The sequence below is a fragment of the Balaenoptera borealis genome, assembly GCF_965194805.1.
Source record: "Balaenoptera borealis genome assembly, chromosome: 13".
NCBI classification, from domain to species: Eukaryota; Metazoa; Chordata; class Mammalia; order Artiodactyla; family Balaenopteridae; genus Balaenoptera; species Balaenoptera borealis.
The window spans coordinates 34,573,188-34,600,547 of NC_138870.1; the positions used below are offsets into that span (position 1 = coordinate 34,573,188).

At 39.2% G+C, this 27,360-nt stretch overlaps 1 protein-coding gene across 2 annotated transcripts in view; it reads left to right on the top strand.

Annotated features, from left to right (window-relative positions):
• Nucleotides 1-27,360, top strand: part of PDZRN4 (PDZ domain containing ring finger 4) — a 389,260-nt gene that overhangs the window by 288,011 nt on the left and 73,889 nt on the right. For both annotated transcript variants that reach the window (XM_082349351.1, XM_082349352.1), the window contains 2 exons: nt 16,475-16,731; nt 20,443-20,545. In XM_082349351.1, the coding sequence (XP_082205477.1) occupies nt 16,475-16,731; nt 20,443-20,545 (360 nt within the window). The remainder of the gene's footprint in view (nt 1-16,474; nt 16,732-20,442; nt 20,546-27,360) is intronic.

Consider the following 27,360-nt stretch of genomic DNA (forward strand, 5'->3'; position numbering starts at 1 on the left):
TATGTCTTCATCAGAATTTCTCATTAAGTTTAACATACTTGGATCTGATGTGTCAAAGCTCAATGGATAGGTTTATTAATAATCAACTACATCAGCTTAGTATTATCTTAGGAAGTAAAAGGTCAGTAAGTAGTTGTTATCCTACCATTTCATCAGTGGACTCTTCTCCAAAGACTTCAAGTCATTATTCACTGCTTATAGAGTCACTTGAGATATAAAAAGTCTTTTTATAGTAATGAAAGAACTCCTACAATTAGCCAGAAGGCAGTCATCTATCTTTTTAAATAGCTCAGCTTGGAGGAGAACAGGATTTCAGGTGATACTCAGTAGATGAATTGTTATGACAATGATAAAGTTGGTGATAGCAATCTGTGTTTTTCGCTGTAGGGGTGTGTGTGTGTCTGTGTGTGTGTATGTGTGTGTGTGCCCAAGAAAAAAGATATTCAGTTCAGAGTAAGAATTTATTCCTCTTAAAGATATGCAAACACAGAAACAAACTCTGTAGGAAGCCTGGTATCCATCAGTTTCTTATTTGCTAACTCTAAATGATTATAGCATAAATCCATTTGTAGCTAATAACAATATAACAATATTTTGAGACATTTTATTTTCATGTAACTTCAGTCTCATCAAAAAGTTATGAGTAGTACAAAGAATTCTCAAATACATTTGTCTAGAATTTTAACATTTTAAAATTTAACATTAACCTCTTACGTGTACTTTAGATTCATTCTCTCTCCCTCCTCTCCTCCCCACCCCATCTCTTGCTCCCTCTCTCTGTCTCATCAAGTCATAAAGGTTAATATCACCAATAATGTGGAATCTAATAAAAGGGTACTAATGAACTTATCTACAAAACAGAAATAGAGTTACAGATGTAGAAAACAAACATGTTTACCAGGGGGTAAGGTGGGGGAGGAATAAACTGGAAGATTAGGATAGACATATATACACTACTATATAAATAATAGATAACTAATAAGGACCTACTGTATAGCACAGGGAACTCCATACTTTGTAATGGCCTATATGAGAAAAGAATCTAAGAGTGGATATAGGTATATGTATAACTGATTCACTTTGCTGTACACCTGAAACTAATACAACATTGTAAATCAACTGTACTCCAATAACAATTTTATAAAAAAGGGAAAATCCATTGCTTCCCGATAGAATAGACTGAGAAAGACACTTCTAGGCCTTGCTGACAAATGTATACAACATGAATCTAATCAAGAAGCAACACTAGACAAAGACAAACTGAGGGACTGTCTACAAAATAACTGTATACATATAATATACAAATACTTTACATCTGTTATATGATCCAATAAAAGTTATATTTTTAGTTCTCCCTTAAAAATGTGTGACTTTTGCTGAATCTGAGAAACTAGAAATTGTATTTTTCAATGCAACTCATTTTGATAGTAAAGTTAATTTGCAAAGGTGGTAAATTTTAGCTTTTACCATATTTTTGTTATTGTTTAAATCAGACGAGTTTCATGTCTAGTTAGTCAGAAGAAAACAGAAGGCACACTCAAAGGGTTTCGAAGAAGGCTGTATAAAGAAACACTTACAGAGATATGAGCAGAGCTAAGAGAACAAACACAGGGAGTAGCAATAGAAAGAAAACTCCTTTCTACCCGCAGACATGAAGGAGGAATGCAAGCCAGGGTGCGAACCAAACCTGGCAAGAGCTGCCATCCTGAAAGCCAGGTGGGGAGGGGCTGGATAAAGACAGAACATTACTTCTCCTACTATTGGCCAAACCAAACAAAAGACGTAAAGCAAGGGAGCCTGGTGACATGGAATACGTTATCAGCATCCCAGGGTATACAGAGCTGGGTAGAAAAGAGTAGACTGTGGATCTCAGGGACTAACCAAGAAACACCAGCTCATGTGCCAAAAAGTAGAAGCTTCCATTTCTTTCATTGAGGGGAGGGAAAATAAATTCATTTATAATGAGGTAAATAAAACTATGTTGTATATATTTTAATTTATTTCCCCCAGTAAGAATCAAAACTATCATAACCTGTTCCTTAATAACAGGAATAATTTATATAGAAAACCACTCTTCAGATTTGTTAAATCCCAAATGGGAAAGCTTGGAAGAGAAGTGTGGCAATGAGAATAAAGACAGAAACAAAATACAAAAGAAGGGATACAAAAATTAAGACAGAGAAAAGATTATAGGGGGAAAAGCAATTATGAAAGATGCATCCCCAAGATTTCCTATAACCAAAATTATAAATTGGTTCAAGAACAGCTCTGACAAATTCACAAATAACGGGTCTATAACATCTTTTTTTTTTTTTTTTTTTAAACATCTTTATTGAAGTATAATTGCCTTACAATGGTGTGTTACCTTCTGCTTTATAACAAAGTGAATCAGTTATACATATACAATATGTTCCCATATCTCTTCCCTCTTGCATCTCCCTCCCTCCCACCCTCCCCATCCCACCCCTCTAGGTGGTCACAAAGCACCGAGCTGATCTCCCTGTGCTATGCGGCTGCTTCCCACTAGCTACCTATTTTACATTTGGTAGTGTATATATGTCCATGACACTCTCTCACCCTGTCACATCTCACCCCACCCCCTCCCCATATCCTAAAGTCCATTCTCTAGTAGGTCTGTGTCTTTATTCCCGTCTTGCCACTAGGTTCTTCATGGCTTTTTTTCCCCTTAGATTCCGTATATATGTGTTAGCATACTGTATTTGTTTTTCTCTTTCTGACTTCCTTCACTCTGTATGACAGACTCTAACTCCATCCACCTCATTACAAATACCTCCATTTCATTTCTTTTTATGGCTGAGTAATATTCCATTGTATATATGTGCCACATATTCTTTATCCATTCATCTGTCGATGGACATTTAGGTTGCTTCCATGTCCTGGCTATTGTAAATAGAGCTGCAATGAACATTTTGGTACAAGACTCTTTTTGACCTATGGTTTTCTCAGGGTATATGCCCAGTAGTGGGATTGCTGGATCGTATGGTAGTTCTATTTGTAGTTTTTTAAGGAACCTCCATACTGTTCTCCATAGTGGCTGTATCAATTTACATTCCCACCAACAGTGCAAGAGAGTTCCCTTTCCTCCACACCCTCTCCAGCATTTATTGTTTCTAGATTTTTTGATGATGGCCATTCTGACCGGTGTGAGATGATATCTCATTGTAGTTTTGATTTGCATTTCTCTAATGATTAATGATGTTGAGCATTCTTTCATGTGTCTGTTGGCCATCTGTATATCTTCTTTGGAGAAATGTCTATTTAGGTCTTCTGCCCATTTTTGGATTGGGTTGTTCGTTTTTTTGTTATTGAGCTGCATGAGCTGCTTGTAAATCTTGGAGATTAATCCTTTGTCAGTTGCTTCATTTGCAAATATTTTCTCCCATTCTGAGGGTTGTCTTTTGGTCTTGTTTATGGTTTCCTTTGCTGTGCAAAAGCTTTTAAGTTTCATTAGGTCCCATTTGTTTATTTGTGTTCTTATTTCCATTTCTCTGGGAGCTGGGTCAAAAAGAATCTTGCTGTGATGTATGTCATAGAATGTTCTGCCTATGTTTTCCTCTAAGAGTTTGATAGTGTCTGGTCTTACACTTAGGTCTTTAATCCATTTTGAGTTTATTTTTGTGCATGGTGTCAGGGAGTGTTCTAATTTCATACTTTTACATGTATCTGTCCAATTTTCCCAGCACCACTTATTGAAGAGGCTGTCTTTTCTCCACTGTATATGCTTGCCTCCTTTATCAAAGATAAGGTGACCATATGTGCGTGGGTTTATCTCTGGGCTTTCTATCCTGTTCCATTGATCTATATTTCTGTTTTTGTGCCAGTACCAAACTGTCTTGATTAGTGTAGCTTTGTAATATAGTCTGAAGTCAGGGAGCCTGATTCCCCCAGCTCCATTTTTTGTTCTCAAGATTGCTTTGGCTATTCGGGGTCTTTTGTGTTTCCATACAAATTGTGAAATTTTTTGTTCTAGTTCTGTGAAAAATGCCAGTGGTAGTTTGATAGGGATTGCATTGAATCTGTAGATTGCTTTGGGTAGTAGAGTCATTTTCACAATGTTGATTCTTCCAATCCAGGAACATGGTATATCTTTCCATCTGTTTGTATCATCTTTAATTTCTTTCATCAGGGTCTTATAATTTTCTGCATACAGGTCTTTTGTCTCCTTAGGTAGGTTTATTCCTAGATATTTTATTCTTTTTGTTGCAATGGTAAACGGGAGTGTTTTCTTAATTTCACTTTCAGATTTTTCGTCATTAGTGTATAGAAATGCGAGAGATTTCTGTGCATTAATTTTGTATCCTGCTACTTTCCCAAATTCATTGATTAGCTCTAGGAGTTTTCTGGTAGCATCTTTAGGATTCTCTATGTATAGTATCATGTCATCTGCAAACAGTGACAGCTTTACTTCTTCTTTTCCGATTTGGATTCCTTTTATTTCTTTGTCTTCTCTGATTGCTGTGGCTAACACTTCCAAAACTATGTTGAATAATAGTGGTGAGAGTGGGCAACCTTGTCTTGTTCCTGATCTTAGTGGAAATGGTTTCAGTTTTTCACCATTGAGGACAATGTTGGCTGTGGGTTTGTCATATATGGCCTTTATTATGTTGAGGAAAGTTCCCTCTATGCCTACTTTCTGCAGGACTTTTATCATAAATGGGTGTTGAATTTTGTCGAAAGCTTTCTCTGCATCTATTGAGATGATCATATGGTTTTTCTCCTTCAATTTGTTAATATGGTGTATCACATTGATTGATTTACGTATATTGAAGAATCCTTGCATTCCTGGGATAAACCCCGCTTGATCATGTTGTATGATCTTTTTAATGTGCTGTTGGATTCTGTTTGCGAGTATTTTGTTGAGGATTTTTGCATCTATGTTCATCAGTGATATTGGCCTGTAGTTTTCTTTCTTTGTGACATCTTTGTCTGGTTTTGGTATCAGGGTGATGGTGGCCTCGTAGAATGAGTTTGGGAGTGTTCCTCCCTCTGCAATATTTTGGAAGAGTTTGAGAAGGATAGGTGTCAGCTCTTCTCTAAATGTTTGATAGAATTCACCTGTGAAGCCATCTGGTCCTGGGCTTTTGTTTGTTGGAAGGTTTTTAATCACAGTTTCAATTTCAGTGCTTGTGATTGGTCTGTTCATATTTTCTATTTCTTCCTGGTTCAGTCTCGGCAGTTTGTGCATTTCTAAGAATCTGTCCATTTCTTCCAGGTTGTCCATTTTATTGGCGTAGAGTTGCTTGTAGTAATCTCTCATGATCTTTTGTATTTCTGCAGTGTCAGTGGTTACTTCTCCTTTTTCATTTCTAATTCTATTGATTTGAGTCTTCTCCCTTTTTCTCTTGATGAGTCTGGCTAATGGTTTATCAATTTTGTTTATCTTCTCAAAGAACCAGCTTTTAGTTTTATTGATTTTTGCTATTGTTTCCTTCATTTCTTTTTCATTTATTTCTGACCTGATCTTTATGATTTCTTTCCTTCTGCTAGCTTTGGGGTTTCTTTGTTCTTCTTTCTCTAATTGCTTTAGGTGCAAGGTTAGGTTGTTTATTCGAGATGTTTCCTGTTTCTTGAGGTAGGCTTGTATTGCTATAAACTTCCCTCTTAGCACTGCTTTTGCTGCGTCCCATAGGTTTTGGGTCGTCGTATCTCCATTGTCATTTGTTTCTAGGTATTTTTTGATTTCCCCTTTGATTTCTTCAGTGATCACTTCATTATTAAGTAGTGTATTGTGTAGCCTCCATGTGTTTGTATTTTTTACAGATCTTTTCCTGTAATTGATATCTAGTCTCATAGCGTTGTGGTCGGAAAAGATACTTGATACGATTTCAATTTTCTTAAATTTACCAAGGCTTGATTTGTGACCCAAGATATGATCTATCCTGGAGAATGTTCCATGCGCACTTGAGAAAAATGTGTATTCTGTTGTTTTTGGGTGGAATGTCCTATAAATATCAATTAAGTCCATCTTGTTTAATGTATCATTTAAAGCTTGTGTTTCCTTATTTATTTTCATTTTGGATGATCTGTCCATTGATGAAAGTGGGGTGTTAAAGTCCCCTACTATGATTGTGTTGCTGTCAATTTCCCCTTTTATGGCTGTTAGTATTTGCCTTATGTATTGAGGTGCTCCTATGTTGGGTGCATAAATATTTACAATTGTTATACCTTCCTCTTGGATCGATCCCTTGATCATTATATAGTGTCCTTCTCTGTCTCTTATAATATTCTTTATTTTAAAGTCTATTTTGTCTGATATGAGAATTGCTACTCCAGCTTTCTTTTGATTTCCATTTGCATGGAATATCTTTTTCCATCCCCTCACTTTCAGTCTGTATGTGTCTCTAGGTCTGAAGTGGGTCTCTTGTAGACAGCATATATATGGGTCTTGTTTTTGTATCCATTCAGCCAGTCTGTGTCTTTTGGTGGGAGCATTTAATCCATTTACATTCAAGGTAATTATCGATATGTATGTTCCCATTCCCATTTTCTTAAATGTTTTGGGTTTGTTATTGTAGGTGTTTTCCTTCTCTTGTGTTTCTTGCCTAGAGAAGTTCCTTTAGCATTTGTTGTAAAGCTGGTTTGGCGGTGCTGAACTCTCTCAGCTTTTGCTTGTCTGTAAAGGTTTTAATTTCTCCATCAAATCTGAATGAGATCCTTGCTGGGTAGAGTAACCTTGGTTGTAGGTTTTTCTCCTTCATCACTTTAAGTATATCCTGCCACTCCCTTCTGGCTTGCAGAGTTTCTGCTGAAAGATCAGATGTTAACCTTATGGGGATTCCCTTGTGTGTTATTTGTTGTTTTTCCCTTGCTGCTTTTAATATGTTTTCTTTATATTTAATTTTTGACAGTTTGATTAATATGTGTCTTGGCGTGTTTCTCCTTGGGTTTATCCTGTATGGGACTCTCTGTGCTTCCAGCACTTGATTAACTATTTCCTTTCCCATATTAGGGAAGTTTTCAACTATAATCTCTTCAAATATTTTCTCAGTCCCTTTCTTTTTCTCTTCTTCTTCTGGGACCCCTATAATTCGAATGTTGGTGCGTTTAATGTTGTCCCAGAGGTCTCTGAGACTGTCCTCAGTTCTTTTCATTCTTTTTTCTTTATCCTGCTCTGCAGTAGTTATTTCCACCATTTTATCTTCCAGGTCACTTATCCTTTCTTCTGCCTCAGTTATTCTGCTATTGATCCCATCTAGAGTATTTTTAATTTCACTTATTGTGTTTTTCATCATTGCTTGGTTCCTCTTTAGTTCTTCTACGTCCTTGTTAAATGTTTCTTGCATTTTGTCTATTCTATTTCCAAGATTTTGGATCATCCTTACTATCATTATTCTGAATTCTTTTTCAGGTAGACTACCTATTTCCTCTTCATTTGTTAGGTCTGGTGTGTTTTGACCCTGCTCCTTCATCTGCTGTGTGTTTTTCTGTCGTCTCATTTTGCTTATCTTACTGTGTTTGGGGTCTCCTTTTCACAGGCTGCAGGTTCGTAGTTCCCGTTGTTTTTAGTATCTGTCCCCAGTGGGTAAGGTTGGTTCAGTGGGTTGTGTAGGCTTCCTGGTGGAGGGGACTATTGCCTGTGTTCTGGTGGATGAGGTTGAATCTTGTCTTTCTGGTGGGCACGTCCACTTCTGGTGGTGTGTTTTGGGGTGTCTGTGGCCTTATGATTTTAGGCAGCCTCCCTGCTAATGGATGGGGCTGTGTTCCTGTCTTGCTAGTTGTTTGGCATAGGGTGTCCAGCCCTGTAGCTTGCTGGTCGTTGAGTGAAGCTGGGTCTTGATGTTGAGATGGAGATCTCTGAGAGATTTTTGCCGTTTGGTGTTACGTGGAGCTGGTAGGTCTCATGTGGACCAGTGTCCTGAGGTTGGCTCTCCCACCTCAGAGGCACAGCCCTGATGCCTGGCTGGAGCACCAAGAGCCTTTCATCCACACAGCTCAGAATATAAGGGAGAAAAAAATAAAAAGATAAAAAGAGGATAAAATAAAATAAAATAAAGCTATTATAATAAAAAATAAGAAAAAAAATTATTAAGAGTAAATGTATTCAGAAAAAAATTTTTTTTAATTTTTAAAAATAGATTTATTAATTTTTTATAGTAAAAAATAAGAAAAAGATTTTCAAGAAAAAAATTTGTTAAAAAAAAATTTTAATTTTTTAAAATAAAAAATATGAAAAAACTTTTTAAAAAATTTTTTAATTTCTAAAATAGAAAATACGGAAAATATTATTAAGAAAGCATATATTAGGAAAAAATTTTTTTTAAGTAAAAAAAAAAAAAAAAAAAAAAAAAAAAAGGACGGACCTAACCCTAGGACTGATGGTGAAAGCAAAGCTATACAGACAAAATCTCACCCAGAAGCATACACATATACACTCACAAAAAAAGGAAAAGGGGAAATTAATATATCCTGCTCCTAAAGTCCACCTTTTGAATTTGGGATGATTCGTTGTCTATTCAGGTATTCAACAGATGCAGGCACATCAAGTTGTTTGTGGAGCTTTAATCCGCTGCTTCTGAGGCTGCTGGGGGAGATTTCCCTTTCTCTTCTTACAGCTCCCAGCGTTCAGCTTTGGATTTGGACCCGCCTCTGCGTGTACGTCGCCTGAGGGCGTCAGTTCCCCGCCCAGACAGAACAGGGTTAAAGGAGCAGCTGCTTCGGGGGCTCTGGCTCACTCAGGCCGGGGGAGGGAGCGGTACGGAGGAGGCGGGGCGAGCCTGCGGCGTCAGAGGCGTCGTGACTTTGCAGCAGCCTGAGGCGCTCCGTGTGTTCTCCCGGGGAAGTTCTCCCTGGATCACGGGAGCCTGGCAGTGGCGAGCTGCACCGGCTCCCGGGAGGGGCGGTGTGGAGAGTGACCTGGGCTCGCACACAGGCTTCTTGGTGGCGGCAGCAGCAGCCTTAGCGTTTCCTACCAGTCTCTGGGGTCCGCGCTGTTAGCCGCGGCTCGCGCCCGCCTCTGGAGTTCGTCTAGGCGGCGCTCTGAATCCCCTCTCCTTGCGCGCCGCGAAACAAAGAGGCAAGAAAAAGTCTCTTGCCTCTTCGGCGGCTGCAGACCTCCTCTCCGGCTCCCTCCCGGTTCGCCGCGGCACGCCAACCCCTTCAGGCTGTGTTCACGCCGCCAACCCCAGTCCTCTCCCTGTGATCCGACCGAAGCCCGCGCCTCAGCTCCCAGCCCCGCCCACCCTGGCGGGTGAGCAGACAAGCCTCTCGGGCTGGTGAGCGCTGCTCGGCGCTGAGCCTCTGTGCGGGAATCTCTCCGTTTTTCCCTCTGCGCCCCTGTTGCTGTGGGATCCGCGCTGATAGCCGCGCGGCTCGCACCCGTCTCTGGATTTCGTTTAGGCAGCGCTCTGAATCCCCTCTCCTTGCGCGCCGCGAAACAAAGAGGCAAGAAAAAGTCTCTTGCCTCTTCGGCAGCTGCAGACTTTTTCCCGGACTCCCTCCCGGCTAGCACCAAAGCCCGAGCCTCAGCTCCCAGACCCCGCCCGCCCCGGCGAGTGAGCAGACAAGCCTCTCGGGCTGGTGAGTGCTGGTTGGTGCCGAGCCTCTGTGTGGGAGTCTCTCCACTTTGCCCTCCGCACCCCTGTGGCTGCGCTCTCCTCCGCGGCTCCGAAGCTTCCCCCCTCTGCCACCTGCAGTCTCTGCCCGCAAAGGGGCTTCCTAGTGCCTGGAAACCTTTCCTCCTTCACGGCTCCCTCCCACTGGCGCAGGTCCCGTCCCTATTCTTTTGTCTCTGTTATTTCTTTTTTCTTTTACCCTACCCAAGTACGTGGGGATTTTCTTGCCTTTTGGGAGGTCTGACGTCTTCTGCCAGCGTTCAGTGGGTGTTCTGTAGGAGCAGTTCCACGTGTAGATGTATTTCTGCTGTATCTGTGGGAAGGAAGGTGATCTCCGCGTCTTACTCTTCCGCCATCTTGCCCCCTCCTCTATAACATCTTAATAAGAAAAGTTGAAGATGAGTCTTGCTTGCATTTGGGAACACCTCGCCATCAAAATGTACTATGAAAGGGACCAGGAAACAGTATACTGTCCTACCATAGTGACCTCACAGTGTCACAATCAATTAACTAAATGTAATATTAGGCTTTTAAAATATCTCATTGAAGTCTGCAATTCATTAATGTTACATATGGAAACATTTTGAATAAATTCAATTCTTTAGGTTGTAAATGTGTATTATGTCACACAGGGTCCATAAGGGCAAATCCTACAATGTCACGAGTTATAGGTTAGGTTACCGTCTCTGTTGGGGGAACATGCAAATCAGGAGTCAGTAGCACAGAGGGGACCTGAAACTGTTGGACATGCACTGGGTCTGTATTCCAGTGGAGGGACCCCACCCCACTGTTGTTCTCTTATAGGCACACTGTCAGTAAGGAAACACAGAAGGTTCAGGCTGTCTGAGTTAGAAGTCAGTTATTTCCAGTTTTCTGGGAAAGCCAGCTACGCAGCACTGGGGGCCTTTGGAGCTCAAGGGAAGCTGCAACACCCCACACACCAGGAAAATGAAGCTAGCAACCCTGTAGTCCAGACAAGCCAGAAGGAGCCCCAGGATCACTTCTGAATAAGTCTGCTCATTAGATCCTGTGTGGTAATTACCATATTCTCTTCCCAAAATCTAGTAACGGCACTGGTAAAAGAACACTGAACTACGCAGACTTTTTGGTTTACACTTCTTACCTTCTCAACTTCTAAAATTATGTGATTATCACAAACCTACCAGTGATTGTTTTGTTCATTGATAATGTTTTAAAAATGGTCAAAATTAATTTTAGTCAGTCTCTCACCAGGTTTTCTCCATAACATTTTGCACAATTCCTATTCTGTGAGTTCGTTTTACTATAAATAATTTTTTATGCTGTGCTGTCCTCAATTTACATAACATGTCCACCTAGAGTCAAGCATACCAAGTTTAGAAAAAAGCAATATGCTTTAATTCCTTAAAATTGTTTTATAGATTGTATATGACAAGTGTTTTCACGAATATAGAGTTCAGAGTATTTTAAATTCCTTTCATACCAAACATTTTAGTAGCAATTTAAATATTGCTTCTTCCTTACATAAACTGTTATTAGGCCATGTTTTTACAACACCTTTGTAATTATCAAGTAAAGAATTTGATCAGCATTCACAGAGGGACTCTAATCAAAATTAATTTCACAGTTATTCATGAGGGTGGGAGTTCTTGTAAACTGTCATGCCCAATCAGAATTACAATACTCAGGTCTGAGGATCTAATGTAAAACATGGGACTGTAGTTGATAACACTGTATTATAGAATTGAAATTTGCTAAACGAGTAGAACATAAATGTTCTCACCTAAATAAAACTTAAGTAATTAATTGAAGTGATAATTAATGTATGTTAATTAACTAGTTGTTTGGAATCCTTTCACAATATATACATATATCAAATCACCACCATGTACATATTAAATATCTTAGAATTTTGTCATCTATACCTCCATAAAGCTGAAAATACGTGAATGAATGAAACAATAAAGTTTTATAAACATTAAAAAAACAATATTCAAGTGTTTTATGCTTGCTTATTTTCAACTTGAAATTGTACATAATCCTTGGTATTCTATACTTCTTCTATTGAGTATTCCCATATGTATTCTCCCATGAAAGGCAGAGATGCTTAAACATCCTTATTTTTTATAAGAGGCACGGAGGTTTGGAAACCCTAATCATCCCAAACAGCTAACTCTGGAAATGGAACCTCACCAGGGTGACTTGGTCATTTATGCACTTGTTTGCACTTCAAAAGGAAAAGAGAAAAGCCTGTTTGCTTTCTGATACTCAAGAAAATTTTGCATGTGTGTGGATTTGGAGGACTAATCTAAGTAGAGGAGCTCATATCCAAGCTGAGGTCACCAGTCACACTGGGGAGGTTGTTGAAAAGTAGCTCAGATTTTGCAATTTATCCCAAAGGGTAAATTGATTGTTCATTAAACAGAAGCTTCATCAAATGATGCTATGATTTGGTTTACATATGAAAAGCTATATTCTTTATTTAACATTCACAAGTTGCTTATGGATTAATTAGCCCATCTGCCACAACAAATGTATTCATACTTTTTTTGCATTAACTGCTGAAAAGTTACTAGTTTTCTCCTATTCACTTCTCTCTATCAATAAAATGGAAAATAATTTTTTAGAAACAAGACACTTTTTTCATAGCAGTAAAAATGTGTATATTTTTCAACTTATCAACTTAGTTGATAAGTAAGTGCAGGGGTGAGAGGAAGACCTTCTCTGGAAATGGTTTCCCATGATTAGTTCTTCTTTCAGTCACTTATCATCCGTTTATTTGTTAGTTTATCTGAATGTCTTAGAACTGCTTCAAGTTTGGCATGATTAAGGCTACTCTTTCCACTTGCTTCCAATCCCAAATCTAGTTTTTATGAGGCTAACCACATGTCTCTATTTCTCCTCAACTTCTATCATTGGCACCTTCCTTTCCTCTTTTATGCCGTTACCAATTCTGATAACCTCTTTATCAATAATGTGCCTCATTTACCTCAAATCAGGTGACTTAATCACCATTTCAGAGTCCAGTCACCCCACTCTGGGGCCGCAAGCCTCTTATCAAACAGCAATCACATGAGTCTTTTCAGTTATGCTCTAGTTGCTAGGTAGCTTTAGAACCAAATCAGTTTTGGCCACAGTTCTCAAAAAGCCAGATGTTAGAGTAATAGAGGGTATTATCTCATATACTTCTCTTGTTTATTATGACGCTCTAACCTCTCACTCATTCCACTTAACAACCACTTTAGAAAAAGGTCTTGTTCTCTACACCCTGCTTAAATCAAATCACCAGGCTTCTTGAAACCCTTCCGCATGTACACTTCAAAGCACACCCCATAATACATTGGTATATCTTTTTTAATTTTCAAATTACCTTTCATTTTCTCCCATCAATTTTGCTCCCAACACTCTTCATCCAGTTTTTTTCTCCTGAAAATCAACTTCCAGCACTTCTGCTTCCTTCTGTTTACTAGGCACCTAGAACAGTTTGGATCGACACTTTTAACTACCTGTATTAACTGGAACACATTTAATAGACGGCTTCTCCTTCTCCAGCTTCATTTCACATGTCCATTCAAAACCAAGATTGAGACAGAGAGGAAGGAAGAGGGAAGGAAGAGTAAAGGGAGGGACGGAGAGAATATGATGGAAAATAAACAAGAATGATAAGGATATGGCACCATGAAATACCAAATACCTTGTTGGTTTAGGATCTAACCATCTGGAAAAAAACAAAGTTTTGCTATTCATTTATTTGTTAGTTTACTACAGAATTTTTCTATAGGATTAAAACCTCAGGTATTCTTCCAACATTATTCTTCTCCCTAGCTGAAACTGATGATCACTGAGCAAAGCATCTGCCAGAAAATCCCAATTAAAGCTAATCTTTTTTTCTGTTGTGAAAGGCATAATTTATAAAAGGGTGACCTTTTGGTAGGCTAACAGTATGTTGATGAACTTCAAGTGAAGTGAAAAAAAAGTGTTTTGTATCATCAGTGCTTACATTTTCTAAGGGATCACATGGGGCAGCAGAGCCTTTAAAGGTCATAGACTTCTTTACTTCGAGAGATATTAAATAGCTTATGAAAATAGAGGTCAGCTGCATGATAACTGGAAGGAAAGAGCGTTCCCAATGGGGAAGTAAGATACTTGAGATTATATTGACTGTCCTTTTTTAAGACTGTATTTGATTATCTTAAAGGAAAAAAAATGAAATTTGCATATAAATGCCATGATTGTAAATGAATGAATGTACAGTTCTTAGAATCAATAGCTATTGATCTTGCTGTATGAAAGCTAATATCTGCATATACTAAGCACTGCAATAAGAACTAATAATTTCACAGCCTAAAATACTCTCCAGCAGTTTTTATGTTTCTGCAGAAATTTTTATACTTTTCTGAACTTTGCAAAAATAATCTTATTTACCTTATAGGAACATAAAATAAATAATCATTATCAGTAAGGAACTCACTTTTTAAAAATTATTCTTGCTTTGAAGATCACTAAAACAGATAAGAAACAAAGGAATATCAAGACTAGATTGTAGACAAGGTACTGAGCCACCTTGGGGAAGAAATAGAATAATGGCATTTGTCTGTTCATTATTTAATGGCACAGAATTTATGCATTAGTAGGATTTAATGTATGACTGGAAGAAACCATGGCCACAAATTATTTTCCCTTTACCCTCAGATACTCCTTGAAGTTCCTTCAAAAAGGGCTTTGTCCTCTTTCATTCTGCCATTGTTAAGAGTTACTCCAGATGCAAGGTTTATAGGAAAAGGTAACATTATTGACATAATTTCAGTAGATTTTAAATAGTTGATAACAGATTGTGACCAGGAGTTCTTTTCAGAGAAGGAAGGGTATGAAATCTTGTGCGAGTGAATATTCACTAAGTTGAAGGGACACCATGAAGCAGGAAATGTGTGGACAAAAGGGCAATTCTTCCCTAACACATAGATACTGACAGAGCAGTATTATCTACCACTGGATCATCTTCCATAACCCTGGAATTTATAAATACTGACCACAATATGAGACACAGAGGATGATGCTATTCATCATGAGAGGCCAGATTTTAGGTTGTGCTTTTCCATTCTGGAACTTCTCTTATCGTTTGCTGACTGCAGGTCCTCAGGAGTGGTGGCCGCAGCCCAGAGTGCCTGTCATCCAACAGCAGCTCAAGGAATGAATGCTGGTCAGTAGGTGTCCCGCGTTCACACCCTCCTGTATGCCCAAAGTCATCAAGCCATTCCAAGGTTGTGCCAGACAAAACTCAGTGGGAATGTTTAAGTTTAGTTCGTGGAGAAAAGAATGAGAGAGTAAATGCACAGATTAGTGAGTGTGCACATTGGTAGGTACACACCCAAATCTCCAACTGATGTTTCTTACTAGTTATTCAAGAGCTGTACTGGGTCATATGGTGCTGGTGAGGAAACTTAATTACTCAATTTCTGAAGGCACATTAACTCTTTCAGGGTCGATTGAGCAAATTAGCTCCTCCAGGTCATTAAGCCTATCTCTACATGACATGATGATTTCTACCTGGCATTGTATCATTTACCCCGAAATGCCCCACATTTGCTTTGAGCACGCACATATTCTTTGTCTACTCAGGGAGAGAAAATGTGCTCATTTGAATGTCAGCCAATCACTCTCTGGCTGCAACTCAGTGATTCCCTTTGCTTCTTTTGAAGGCACCCAGGAATCTCTAAGGATTTACTGGTGCATAGCAGTTATCAGAGCCTCACCAACAGGCGGGTAGTTTAGTTGTCTAGAAATGGTATAATTTCAGGGGTTTTGAGCACAGTACTGTACTCCCAAGTATGTCTTCCTATTTGCAAAAGCCAATATTATTGATTCATTTGGGGTGGGAGTTGTGAAGTTCTTTCAGGATTCTATAGTCCTTTATGAAAATACAACTTCCACTGAGAGGTTGTGTTATCAGGACCTATTTTAGGGGAATAAATTTAGGGGAATAAATAAGTTTGAGAGAAGTCTCTGTACTGCCTCTCAAGAGGGTGATCAGAAAACAGTGCGGCTGTTTTGGGTGCCACAAATATGGGGGAACATCAATGGCCCTAAATAAGCAGGTGTGGGAGAGTATCACTAAAAGAATAATTTTTATCTCCCAAATGCCAATGGTTGGCCCAACTGAGAAGCAGTGATGGAGGGCAAAGACAAACATCACCTCTTCCTCTGTCATGTCCAGGGCTACGCTGGAGAGTCATAAACTGGTATAAATGAAAACAGGCGAGGAAGCAAGGGACATGGTATACTCACTCAGAGGTGTTTTTGAGCAGTGCTACTTTCTCGTGCATATAAATCACCTGGAATCTTGTTGAAATGCCAATTCTCATTTAGTAGGTCTGGGATAGGGCCAAGGATTCCGCATTTCTAATCTCTTATGCTGCTGGCCTATGGACCACACTTTGAATAGCAAGGATTTAGGATAATATGCACATGAGCAATAATTTGGTCTTGGATAAAAATGATGAATATGAAAGAAATTTGACAATATCCCCAAAAATTAGATTTCAAGTCAGTAAGACTGATTAAATATTGAAAATACCACCCAGAGATTGATAGATCATTTTTTGAAAAGGATATACTTAACATTTCTACCTAGCTGAAGATTTTGAACATTTTCTGAGGCTTGTGTGCTGCTTAAGTTTTGAAATCTTTACTAATAATTCTGATGATGTGCTTCCTAAAGGTATAAGAAATAACTGTTTTCCTAGTCGCCTTCACTTTCTCCTGCTGGTGAAGAGTTCAATAAATGTCAATGTCTGATTAAATATTCCTTTACAAAATTCATAGCAGAGCTGGTTTAAACCTCCCCTGCCCACTTTTTTTTAATCTATCATGACAGCCTCTCTGTTCTTTCCTCTGAGATGAGCAATGTTCTTTTATCTTTGCAGGTCAATGGGAAGGATCTCTCAAAGGCCACCCATGAAGAGGCAGTGGAAGCTTTTCGAAATGCCAAGGAGCCCATTGTGGTCCAGGTGCTAAGGCGAACACCTCTCAGTAAACCAGCCTATGGGACGGCCCCAGAAGTGCGGCTCGTGAACGCCAGCACTCAGACGGACATCACCTTTGAACATATCATGGCCCTGGCCAAACTTAGGCCACCCACCCCTCCAGTGCCCGACATCTGTCCATTTCTGCTCTCAGACAGGTATTTTTCTGTCATTTCTCCCAAAGCCCTATTTGTTGTCATTCGTCATTGAAAGTAGGTGTTGGGAAGAAACAGTCACTGTAGCAAGTTGACAATTATGGAGACAAGCTCTCAGTTCTGTTTGGCAAGTGTCTGTAACTGTGTCTCCATCCAATTAGTTCTCAGCTGTCCTGCTCTTGCTTTTCCTGACCTGCACGGTTGTTTCAGCTCAGGAATCATACTTGCTGAGATGCTGAGTGAAAAATTCTGGCTCTGATTAGTTCATCTTCGTATTTCCAGTCATCACAAGCCTCACACAGCTCATGAGCACTGGTCAGGCAAATAGCTTTTCTCACTGAAGCTGCCAAAAACCTTGTTAAGACAGACCCAGAAGTGGCATGTTGGCACTATATTCTTCTCTGTGGGTTGCCTCTCTCTTTTTCTCTTTTGCTTTTCTTTTCTTTAAAGGAGAAGCTAGGAAATTTATTAAAGTGCAATTCTCCAAAGGAAGCAATTACCTGATATATTGAGACGTGAACCAAAGATCCTGGCTGTCCGAGAGGAAGTATAGAGCTACAAAATAAGGAATTATTAAAGGAATATTTCTTTTCAATTTTTACCTGAGTTAAAGGCAGTTAGAGATAGTTTATTCTAATAATGCTACCCTTGCAGCATTGGAAGTCTGTTTTGCTCCACACACTTTGTTCTGTGAACTTTTAAGCAAATATTCAAACATTATTGAGAGCTTGATTTATAAGAGCAGTAGTGTCTTTAGCCTGCATTTTCATTGCCTACTGCAATCCATGCTCCATTTAGTAAAATGTACACTTGGTCATGACACCCGCCTGCCCTTTAGTGGCTTAAGTCCATCTCAGTGGTTCACATGTGTACATTAGAATCACCTGGGAACTTTGAAAAGCAGTATCAATGCAATGCCCAGATCAATCCCACCTCAGGCCAAAACCCAGGCATTAGAATTTTTCAAAAATTTCCCTAGGCAATTTTAATGTGCAGCCATGCTTTGGAAACCACTCTTTGAAACTTCAAGTTCCAGGAGGGCAGGGGATCTGTTTGCCTGACCTACGATTCTAGTCATCTATCCCTTACTTATTAAATAGCCCCTTGTGTCAGGCACTGGTACTAGGTACTGGGCATAAAACTGGGAACAAAAAATAAAGCCACTGCTTCCTGGAGCTTATATTCTACAGGGGAGATGAAAAATACACAAGCAAACAAATATACAATATTCATTAGTACAGTGTGACACAGAGTAGCCATCCAATAAATACTTTCTTGAATGAATAATAGCTAACATTTATTAGCTAACTTAACATGTTTTAGGGAGTATCCCAAGTGTTTTACAATTATTAACTCATTTACTCCTCATGAAAACATTCTGAGGGAGTACATTATATTATTACCATCCCCATGTCACAGATGAGGAAACAAATGTTAAGTAATCGGCAAGGTCATACAGCAAAGAAGCGATAGGGCCAGGCTCCTGAGCCCAAGAGGTCTGACTCCACTGCCCACTCCCTTAACCAATATGCTGTGTCCTCTTCCCAAGTCCTGCAGATCATAGCTGAAAGGTAACCTCTTCTAGCAGACTTCTTAGGACTGTAGTAGGTACTCTCATAGTGCCTCTATTTTCCCCTTAATTATCTCACTATATTAAAATTCCCACTTTGCTGCTCTACCCAATTAAAAAGACACCAACCGATTTCCAGCAATTGGCATAGGGCCTGGTATCTGGTAGATACTTGGTAAATGTTTACTGAATTAATAAGGTGTTCTTCACAGCAGGGCTTCCTACTTACTAAGTCAAAGACCAGGGAAACACATCAGATGCACCAAACAGCAGGCTCTGATGTTTTACCAGCCCAAATGGGCTTCTCAACAGGGAACTCTGCTTATATTATGTAACAACCTAAATGGGAAAAGAATTTGAAAAAGAATAGATACATGTATATGTATAACTGAATCACTTTGCTGTACACCTGAAACTAACACAATGTTATTAATCAACTATACTCCAATATAAAATAAAAAGTTAAAAAAAAGCCAGTCCAGCTTTGAGCTAGGAGGGTTCACCTGTTAGACCAGCAAGCAAGATACTACCTGTACTGCGTTTGCTATTTGCATGAAAATTAGAGAATATTAGAGTATAGTGAGAAGAGGCTGGTAGAATATTTACACTGACTGAGGGCACCAGGATGAATCTCTCTGGCATTTCAGCTAGTGATGAGGGGACTAATTTATGCTACTAACGCCAGTTTTTTCATAATGTCCAAAATGGCTGGGCTTAGAGGTCTCACCTGAAACCAACTTGGTTAATTGCACTTAGGCTTTTTCACTGACTTGGAAATTCTCATAGAGGACCTCATGCCCTTTGCTGTTCAACTGTGCTTAGCTTTCATATTGTATAATGTATAGTGTCTCTATCATGGCATATAGCAATTTGAAAGCACTTCTATAAATTATGTTAAACATTTCCCAAAAGTTAAAGGATACATAGAAGTAATATACAATGCCTTGGGTCCTCTTCATTTCCTTTACTCCATCAGTTCTCTTTGTCCTGAGAAATTTTCTAAAGGGATTATGAAAACCTGTGGCTTATAGGAGTTTCCAGTGAGTTATCACCATGAACGTTCTTTAATATTTGTGGACATGTCCTTTAGCAAAGAGAGAAAGATGTGGGTTATGAGGGAGAAAGAGGAAGGAAATCTTAAGAAATGGGGGCAATGTGAGTACGATTTACAATCTGAAAAACACAGTGCCCACCCTACCTGCACATCCACGGGTTCCGCATCCAAGGATTCAACCAACCTCAGATTCGATTTTTTTGGGGGAGGTACAGATAACAACTTTGTCCACGCCAGGATTAAGTTGCTTAACAGAGAGACAGAGGGTGGTGGGAGGTTGGCATACACAGCGCCATTTACGTCGAGGAGGCAGAGCATCACTCCTACCACGGTACCACGGCCTTCATCCTCCTCCTCGTCCTCCTCCCTCCTGAAGTGCCCCTTGCAGTCAGCAGGCCCCTGCCCCACACTCACCAGCACTCACGTGTTACCGCGCTTCTTCCCCCCACTGTCCCAGTACAGAGCCCACCACGTCTGGAAACGTCTGTCTTTACATTCATCTATCCACTGGGCCCTCACATGGCTCCTGCGAGGTAGCTGGGATAGCCTCAAAGTTGGGAATAAAACTAAAGATTCGATTTTTTGATCCGCGGTTGGTTGAATACTAGGATGCAGAACCCAAGGACACGGAGGGCCGACTGCGTGTTTAAAATCAGACTTCAGAACCGGTTTGAGGCTGTAATTAGGAAATTGGGAGTACTTTGTTATAAACTACCCACCTTTGGGTAGACTGCAGTCTCAAATGCCACACACCGATGCATGGAGCAAGTCCATTCGATGGAATGGAAGGAGGCCAGAGTATCAATATAGCACCACAGCCGGGGGAGGTCGCACATCTGCCCCTTCAGAGAATGAAGCTCTGACCGTGAGCCATTATCTTAGTATTCTCTCAGAAAATCAAATTGATGGACTTCATATAGGGCGAGAAAGAAAAGCAATTGCTCTTTCTGCGGTGTAGTTCATTTAAAGGCTAGATCACGAAAGGTCTTATTGGCGAGCAGTGAAAACTAAAGTGAAATTCTAAAATTAGTTTTAATCTTGGGAACAAGCCTTTTGATCCATTCCTATCGTATTGCTACATTCCCCATAGCTGCCATTCTCTTCATCCGATGGAGCGTGAATTTTATGAGGACAATGAGTATCTTTCCAGCTTGCCTGCTGATGCAGACAGAACAGAGGACTTTGAATATGAGGTAAGATCATTTTCACACCACTTCACATATCTTCGTGAAGTTATGGTTGAGGCGTTTTGCATAACAAAGAAAAAATTAATGTATGACTGTGAGAACTATTTTGTCTATTATATATCTAAGGTAAGAGCTTTTAAATATTTGTTTCAGCTATTTGGCACTAGTATTTTAAGTATATTGGAAAACATTTTTATAATACAAGCCTGAAAATAACTTGCTCACATTTTTGTTGCTTTTATAAATAATATTATGGCAGCTACATTTTTTTTTCTTCTTTCTGTAATATAAGAGAATTTCCAAGTAGAGTTTGGAAAAGAAATTATATTTAAAACCGAGATTGTATTTACTATTTTCATTCATTGTGTAGTATTTTGATTTTAACTGATAAACTAAATCTTATATTATTTTTATTCCCTTTCACAAATTCAATTTTTTTTTTTTTTTCTTTATGACTCAAGTACTTGAAAGAGCAGTTTCCCTGACTTTCTAGATTGAGAGATGACCTCATGTCCTTTGTTGTTAAACCATGTTTAGCCTTCACACGGTACCTGTCAGAGTATCTGTACTGTGTTATGAAACAACTCCAAAAGCCCATCTGTTAATTACTTAAAAGCTTTCACAAAAGTTAAAGAATTTATCCTAATATTTCCTCTGCTTCTGCAGTCTATAAATCTTTGAAAGGTTTCAGACTACTCTGACATTTGGAAATAAAGTAGATTGAGGAGGTAAAGAAGCTCTGGTAAACAGGCAAAGAACCTGTGATTATCTGCCCTTTTAATGCTTTCGATGCTGTCATACAAGTTCAGCAAAATGTTCTTTTCCATTTTACAACCAGGAAATCCTGAAATCTCTTCCCTTAGGAGGATCTGAAATCAAATAAGGCCGATTCAGTGAAGCTCACCTAAAGCAAATAGATGTTTATTTGAAATCTTGCCCCTGCAAAAGTCATTGCTGGGGATTACAGAAATCATTATTTCTTTTCAGCCAGAATTTGGAAGGGTGTGTGATGATACCTAGTATCTGAGTTGATGGTTTTGTTGCTGTTGTTCATGTTAATTTCTTATCCCCTCCTCTCCATTAACTAGATTGAAAAGTTTTATTTTGTAAGTCTGCTTAAGTACTGGTATACACTGAAATAGCCATTAAGTTTTGCCCATTCATGCAAAATAAATTACAGAGTCACTTATCCAAATAATTCAAGATTAAATAATGTTTTTCTTTCAGTTAATTAATTGCTTTGGGTTTGGGGAATGGATTTATCTAGATCACTTCAGCTTTTTATTTCATTTGTGCCTTAAAGCTTTATTAAAATACATCTGTGTGCTAGGGGAGGACATGGGAGAAAGACTTGCTTAGGCTAAGCAGGTTCACAGTAAAAATTCTTTTAATTAATTAGCATATCTTTGACTATTACAATACAGACAGATTCTATAGTGCTTACTATTGCTGAACTGCATCCTCTTTTCCGACCAATGTCAGTCCCTAGTAGAAGCCAGCATCAGTGTGATGACAGTGGTAAATGCTCAGACAGGCCTTCTGTAGCCTGCAGCCTCTACTAATCACACCGCCATAGTCATTGCTTTGCTGTCAGCTGTGATTCTCTTGCCAAAGTCACCTTTCTGAGTTATTGAAATAAAGAATATTCCCATGAAATTTAAATAAGGAAGAAGTTACTGTGACAGGCTTCAGTCTTGAGAAGGGATACATTTGAGAATATCTGCATGGCTAAAAGTAGGGGTGGAGGCACTGGGGCATACCCCAAGGATAACTGACCAAGCTTAGGCGAGAATGGCTCTACCCAGTACACCTCAGTCTGTTATGCTAACGTGGCAGAGTGCCACACGCCATCCCTCTTGTTGGCATCAGATGAGACTGTGAGATCTAGTCAGTCCACTGCTATCACCAGAGCTGACTGTGGACAGGGAGATTTAGAAATGCTGCCTTTACACAGTATTACACTTAGAAGCAGGCTGGTCAAGTGTTTCTGTGACAGGCTCAGATGACCCCAGCTCCTCCAGGAACTCTGTTATAACCCAGTAGCTGTGGGGATGCAGTGGGTGCAGTGGTCCTTCAGGAAGGACCCGTTTTGTGCCACGTAGAGAGTATTATGGAAAACAGAGGTCTAATGGCCACACAGAAGACTTCATCTCAGAAAGAGATACTCATTCCTCTTCAACCTAAACATGAAAACACATCAATAGGCGATCGGAAAAGTAGAGACAGGACTCCTTTCCATCTGCTTTCATTCAGTTGTACCATAAATATTTAATGAGCAGTTAAAAAAATATGCCAGGTTCTTATCTAAGTTTGGGATTGATGAAGCCTCTGCCCCAGTGGAGTTTAACCTTTAGGAGAAAGAGATGGACAAGAAACAAGTAAGTAAAGACGTATTATATCAGATGGTGATTAACTGCTAGTGGGTAGCCAGCAGTGTGGGTAACAGAGGAAGGAAATGCATGGTGTTGGGACGAGGTGTTGCTCTCTTATACCGGGTGGTCAGGGAGGGCCTCTCTCATAAGAGACCTAAAGAGAGTAAAAGAGCTAGCCCTGTGGATTCTGAGAGAGGAGCTTTCCAGACAGAGGGAAGGGCAGGTACAAAGGACCGGAAGCAGGACCACAGCTGGTGGGCTCCAGGAACAGCAGAGGCCGGTGTGCTCTGGGGGCAGAGGCAAGGGCGACGGGCAGCGGTAGGAGGTGAACTCAGAATGAGTAGCTGGCAGAGAGCAGGGCTGGGTTCTGCAGCCCTCGTAAGATCCCTCTGCTGCCGAAATGAGCTTTAAGATGGGCAAGCAGAGCCTCCAGCAGAGCAGTCGGAGGAGGGTGGGGGGAGGCTGGAAGCTGACCGGTGACAGAGGCAGGAGTAAGACATAGTCTGAAAGCACAGCATTCAGCCTGGCCTGGAGGGCTTTGCCTGTGTGTCTGCACTTCCATTCCTCGCCTCGTAGCTTTAATATCGTTTGTGCTCGGGCGGGTTTTTTCTTCTGACTTTTCGAAAGCAAAATATCATAGGCCAGAGTGAAACTCAGCTTCTGGCATCCACTGGAACTAGCATAATAAATCTACTCTTAAAAGACAAAAAGAGTACAGAACTGAATTTCTGAACTTGCTGAAAAACAAACTATGCAACTATTTAGGCACCTTTTTAAAGGCCTACTTACTATGGACTCAGTGAACCAAAGCTGATCTGTCTATCTTCTGAATACATATTTAGGGACTTTTAGTGTGTGGATTATTGACCCAATAGACCAAAACAGATCTGACTATCTTGTAAATACATATTTAGGGACTCTTTAACACGCAGATTATTGCGTTGATAGATGGTAACAGCTCCCTTCAGAGCCATGATAGATAGCAAATGCTTCTTTGGAGATATTATAGTCAATGTGTCAATGCTATGGTGACTCTGGTGTGTTAGGGACCACTATGAAATTTTTATGACACCCATATCTCACCATGGCCTATCACCACTTTGCCTCAGAAAATTATTTGACTGGGTTTTAAATTTCCCCCTTGTGCTTCAGAAAAGTCTCAGCAGACCAGCCTGTATTAAAAGACTCACAGCTTGAAATTTGATCTTTTTAAAAAATGATGGCACTGTTTTCTAATTAAAAATGTAAAGGATTTTAATTTCATTTTTGAGGGAAAAAATAAAAATATCAAAATTCACTCAATGCACCCATCATAAGAGTCAGGGTGCCGACTCTTATTTCCACTGAAATACCAAGGATTAAGCACTCCTTTTTCTGTATTTTCAACTTTGTTCTTTTTTTTTTTTTTTTCCTAGAGCCAGCTAAAGGTTGAAATAAATCATAAATAGCCTTTAGCAAGTCAGAGGCAGATCTCAAATCCGGCCTTTACCAGAAATAATTTAAAGGGAAAGGCTTTGAGAAAACAGAGCTCTTTTGTCCAACTCCTAATAAAGGTATGTTTGCTACTGTTGGAATGCAAGGAAGACGCTGAATTTTCTGCACCATTTGCCATCAATTCTCAAAACTCAGTGTTGATAGAGGAGAGTCAGAAAATTAATAAGTACAACATTTGGATAGTATAAAACATCATGTTAGCCAAGACAAGCAAGTAATCTAAGCAACATTTCTGAGCTTGGTGATTTTTATCATTTAGAAATGCTGCTTGAAGTTGTTTTTATTCCTCCCCCCTAAGATTAAGCTGAAGAAGCATACCCAATAGCCTGAGTTAAGTGCACATAGAGTTACCTTTGTGTGTACATTGTCATCACTATGAAAGAGAATTTAGAAGTTTGCTTGGAGAGGTATTAAAGGTAGAAAAGAGAGAAAGACAAGTATGTGTCAGAGTTCTATATAATGTTAACTGAAACTCAAACTTGGGCTAGTATCTACAAACAAGAAAGAGCATTTAGCATATTAATTAGCTTCCTCTTGGCAGTTCTTATGTAAAGCATAAGTAAACCCTTGTGCTATGCTGAGAAGTGTCATTTTGCAAAATGTATTTCCCAGAGCTGGATTCCTGTGAATATGTGCAGAATATTTGTGAGAATTTAAGTATATAATCCCTCTCTTGCATAGTTAAAGAAAAGAATTATGAATCAGGAAGATGTTCATTCAAAAAAGTAGTTAACAAGAGGATAAGCATTAGTGAGATTTTAATCATATCTTTTTGAGCAACTTCATGATTTGGGAGCCAACTTTCAGAAAAGTTTCCCTAGTGTGCACATATAGCGCTGTGTGGCTCCTTTCTAGGCGGTGAGGGCAGAGGCCTTACCTGTGTGTTCATCATTGCCTCACATCACCTGTCTCATAGTGGATGCTCAATATTTGATGCAGGAATATATGAGGAGTCCCATTATTGTCTGCATGGACCAACCTTTGAGCAGCACAATCCCTTTCCACCTTCTGCACAAGGGAATTGGAAAGGAGCTTGAGACCACCATGCAGATATAACAGATATCCTCTCCCTTCCTAATAGCTATTTGTTCTTTTTTTCTTTTAAAGTTTGTACTGTTTTACTGACCTCTCCCTATTTACCTCACCCCCCTAGCCCCTGAAAACCATTTTTCTACTCTCTGTTTCTAAGAGTTTGACTTTATTTTGTTTTGTTTATATTCCACATGAGTGATAACATGCATATTTTTTTTCTCTACCTAGCTTATTTAACTTAGCATAATGCCCTCAAGGTCCATCCCCATTGTCACAAATTACAGAATTTCCTTCTTTCTCATGGCTGAATAATATTCCATTGTATGTATATACATACACATACAATGGACTATTAAATATTATATATATGTGTGTGTATATATATATATATATATATATATATATATATAACCACATCTTCTTTATCTATTCATCTATTGACAAACACTTAGGTTGTTTCCATATCTTGGCTATTCTGAACAAAGGTGCTTGTTCTTTATGTCAGGGGTTCAAATTCTAGTGCCATTTTTGTTTCAGTTAAACATTTTTAAGGAAAGGGTTAAAATAGGGAGAAATAAAAAGAAATATGCAGTGAGATAGATTTTTAATGGTATCCATGAAATTTTACTTCTGCTAATCATATCTTATAAACTCATAGAATCTCATATTTGATATGAATTTGACATGTTCTCTAATCCACTCCTATACCCCGTTTGTAAGTTCCTCATCAAGGGTTCATTCAGCAAATCTGTGAAACACTATAATGGACAGAGAACTGACAGTCTCCCCAGGTAGACAGCTCTGACTCTTACAGTCTCTGAGGAATGTATCAAGGAGCTTGAAAAACAGTGGTAGCAGGAATATGTTTGGGTATGCAACATAACTCATAAAGAGACTATATGTTATCCATACACTGTGGTAGATATTAGGGAAAAGAGAAAATAGTGTGCAGAGTGTGAAAGTGTAGAATCTTCAGAATTCTTAAATTGAATGGATGCTTTATAGTTCACCAATCCCTTTCCTTCCACTTATTAGTCCCATTTTAGAATTATTAATAAAATATTTAAAATAACTTTGTACCACTTACCACTGGGGCAATAAAATCATCCATTAAAAAAAGAATCATCTTAATAAGTTTCATTCTTTGGGGAAATGTACTGAATTGAAAATTAATCTAGATGAAGTGTGAACATATTTTTATTACTTTGAACATTTAAGATAAGATGCTGTTCTGTCAGTTTGGAGTTGGTTTAGCGAAGTGTCTAGTAATGACACCAGCATCTTCACTTCAGTTCACCATATCAATTATATCAGATTAAAATCCTAATCATGGAGGCCAAACCAGTCTGTTTGTCATATATTGGGGCTTATATGTCCAGACTTTCTGTGGCATGTTTCTCCTTTATATCACGACTGTTTCCTCCCTTGTCTAGGACATTCCTCTATCTCTAGTCTATGTCTTGGTCTCCAGGGGCCAGTCCCTAGTCTGCCGTCCGTCCTATTTCCCATGCCTGACCAGTCCTTCTCAAATGCACTTCTCATTGGATCACTCCCCTGTCCATCATGTTGTAGGACTCTATTCCTTGAATTAACTCTAACATTCTCTGACTGGCATTGAAGATCCTTTGTAGTCTGTCATCACCCTATTTTTCCAGGTATCTTGGGGTCAAACTCTAGCAGTGTGCTTTCCTTTCTCTGTGCCTTTACTTATGGGCCTCTTTGCTCCTGAAACACCTTTCTCACTATCGCTTTCCCACCACTGAACTTCCCTACTACATTCTATAAATATTTTTGTCGTGATTTCCTGGGTTATAGTTATTTATGTACTTATCTTTTTCTTCTAAATAGTTTTTATTTCTTAACAGAAGTGACCACTTCTAATTATCTTTATATCACCTGGAAAGCCTAGCACATGCCCTAGTT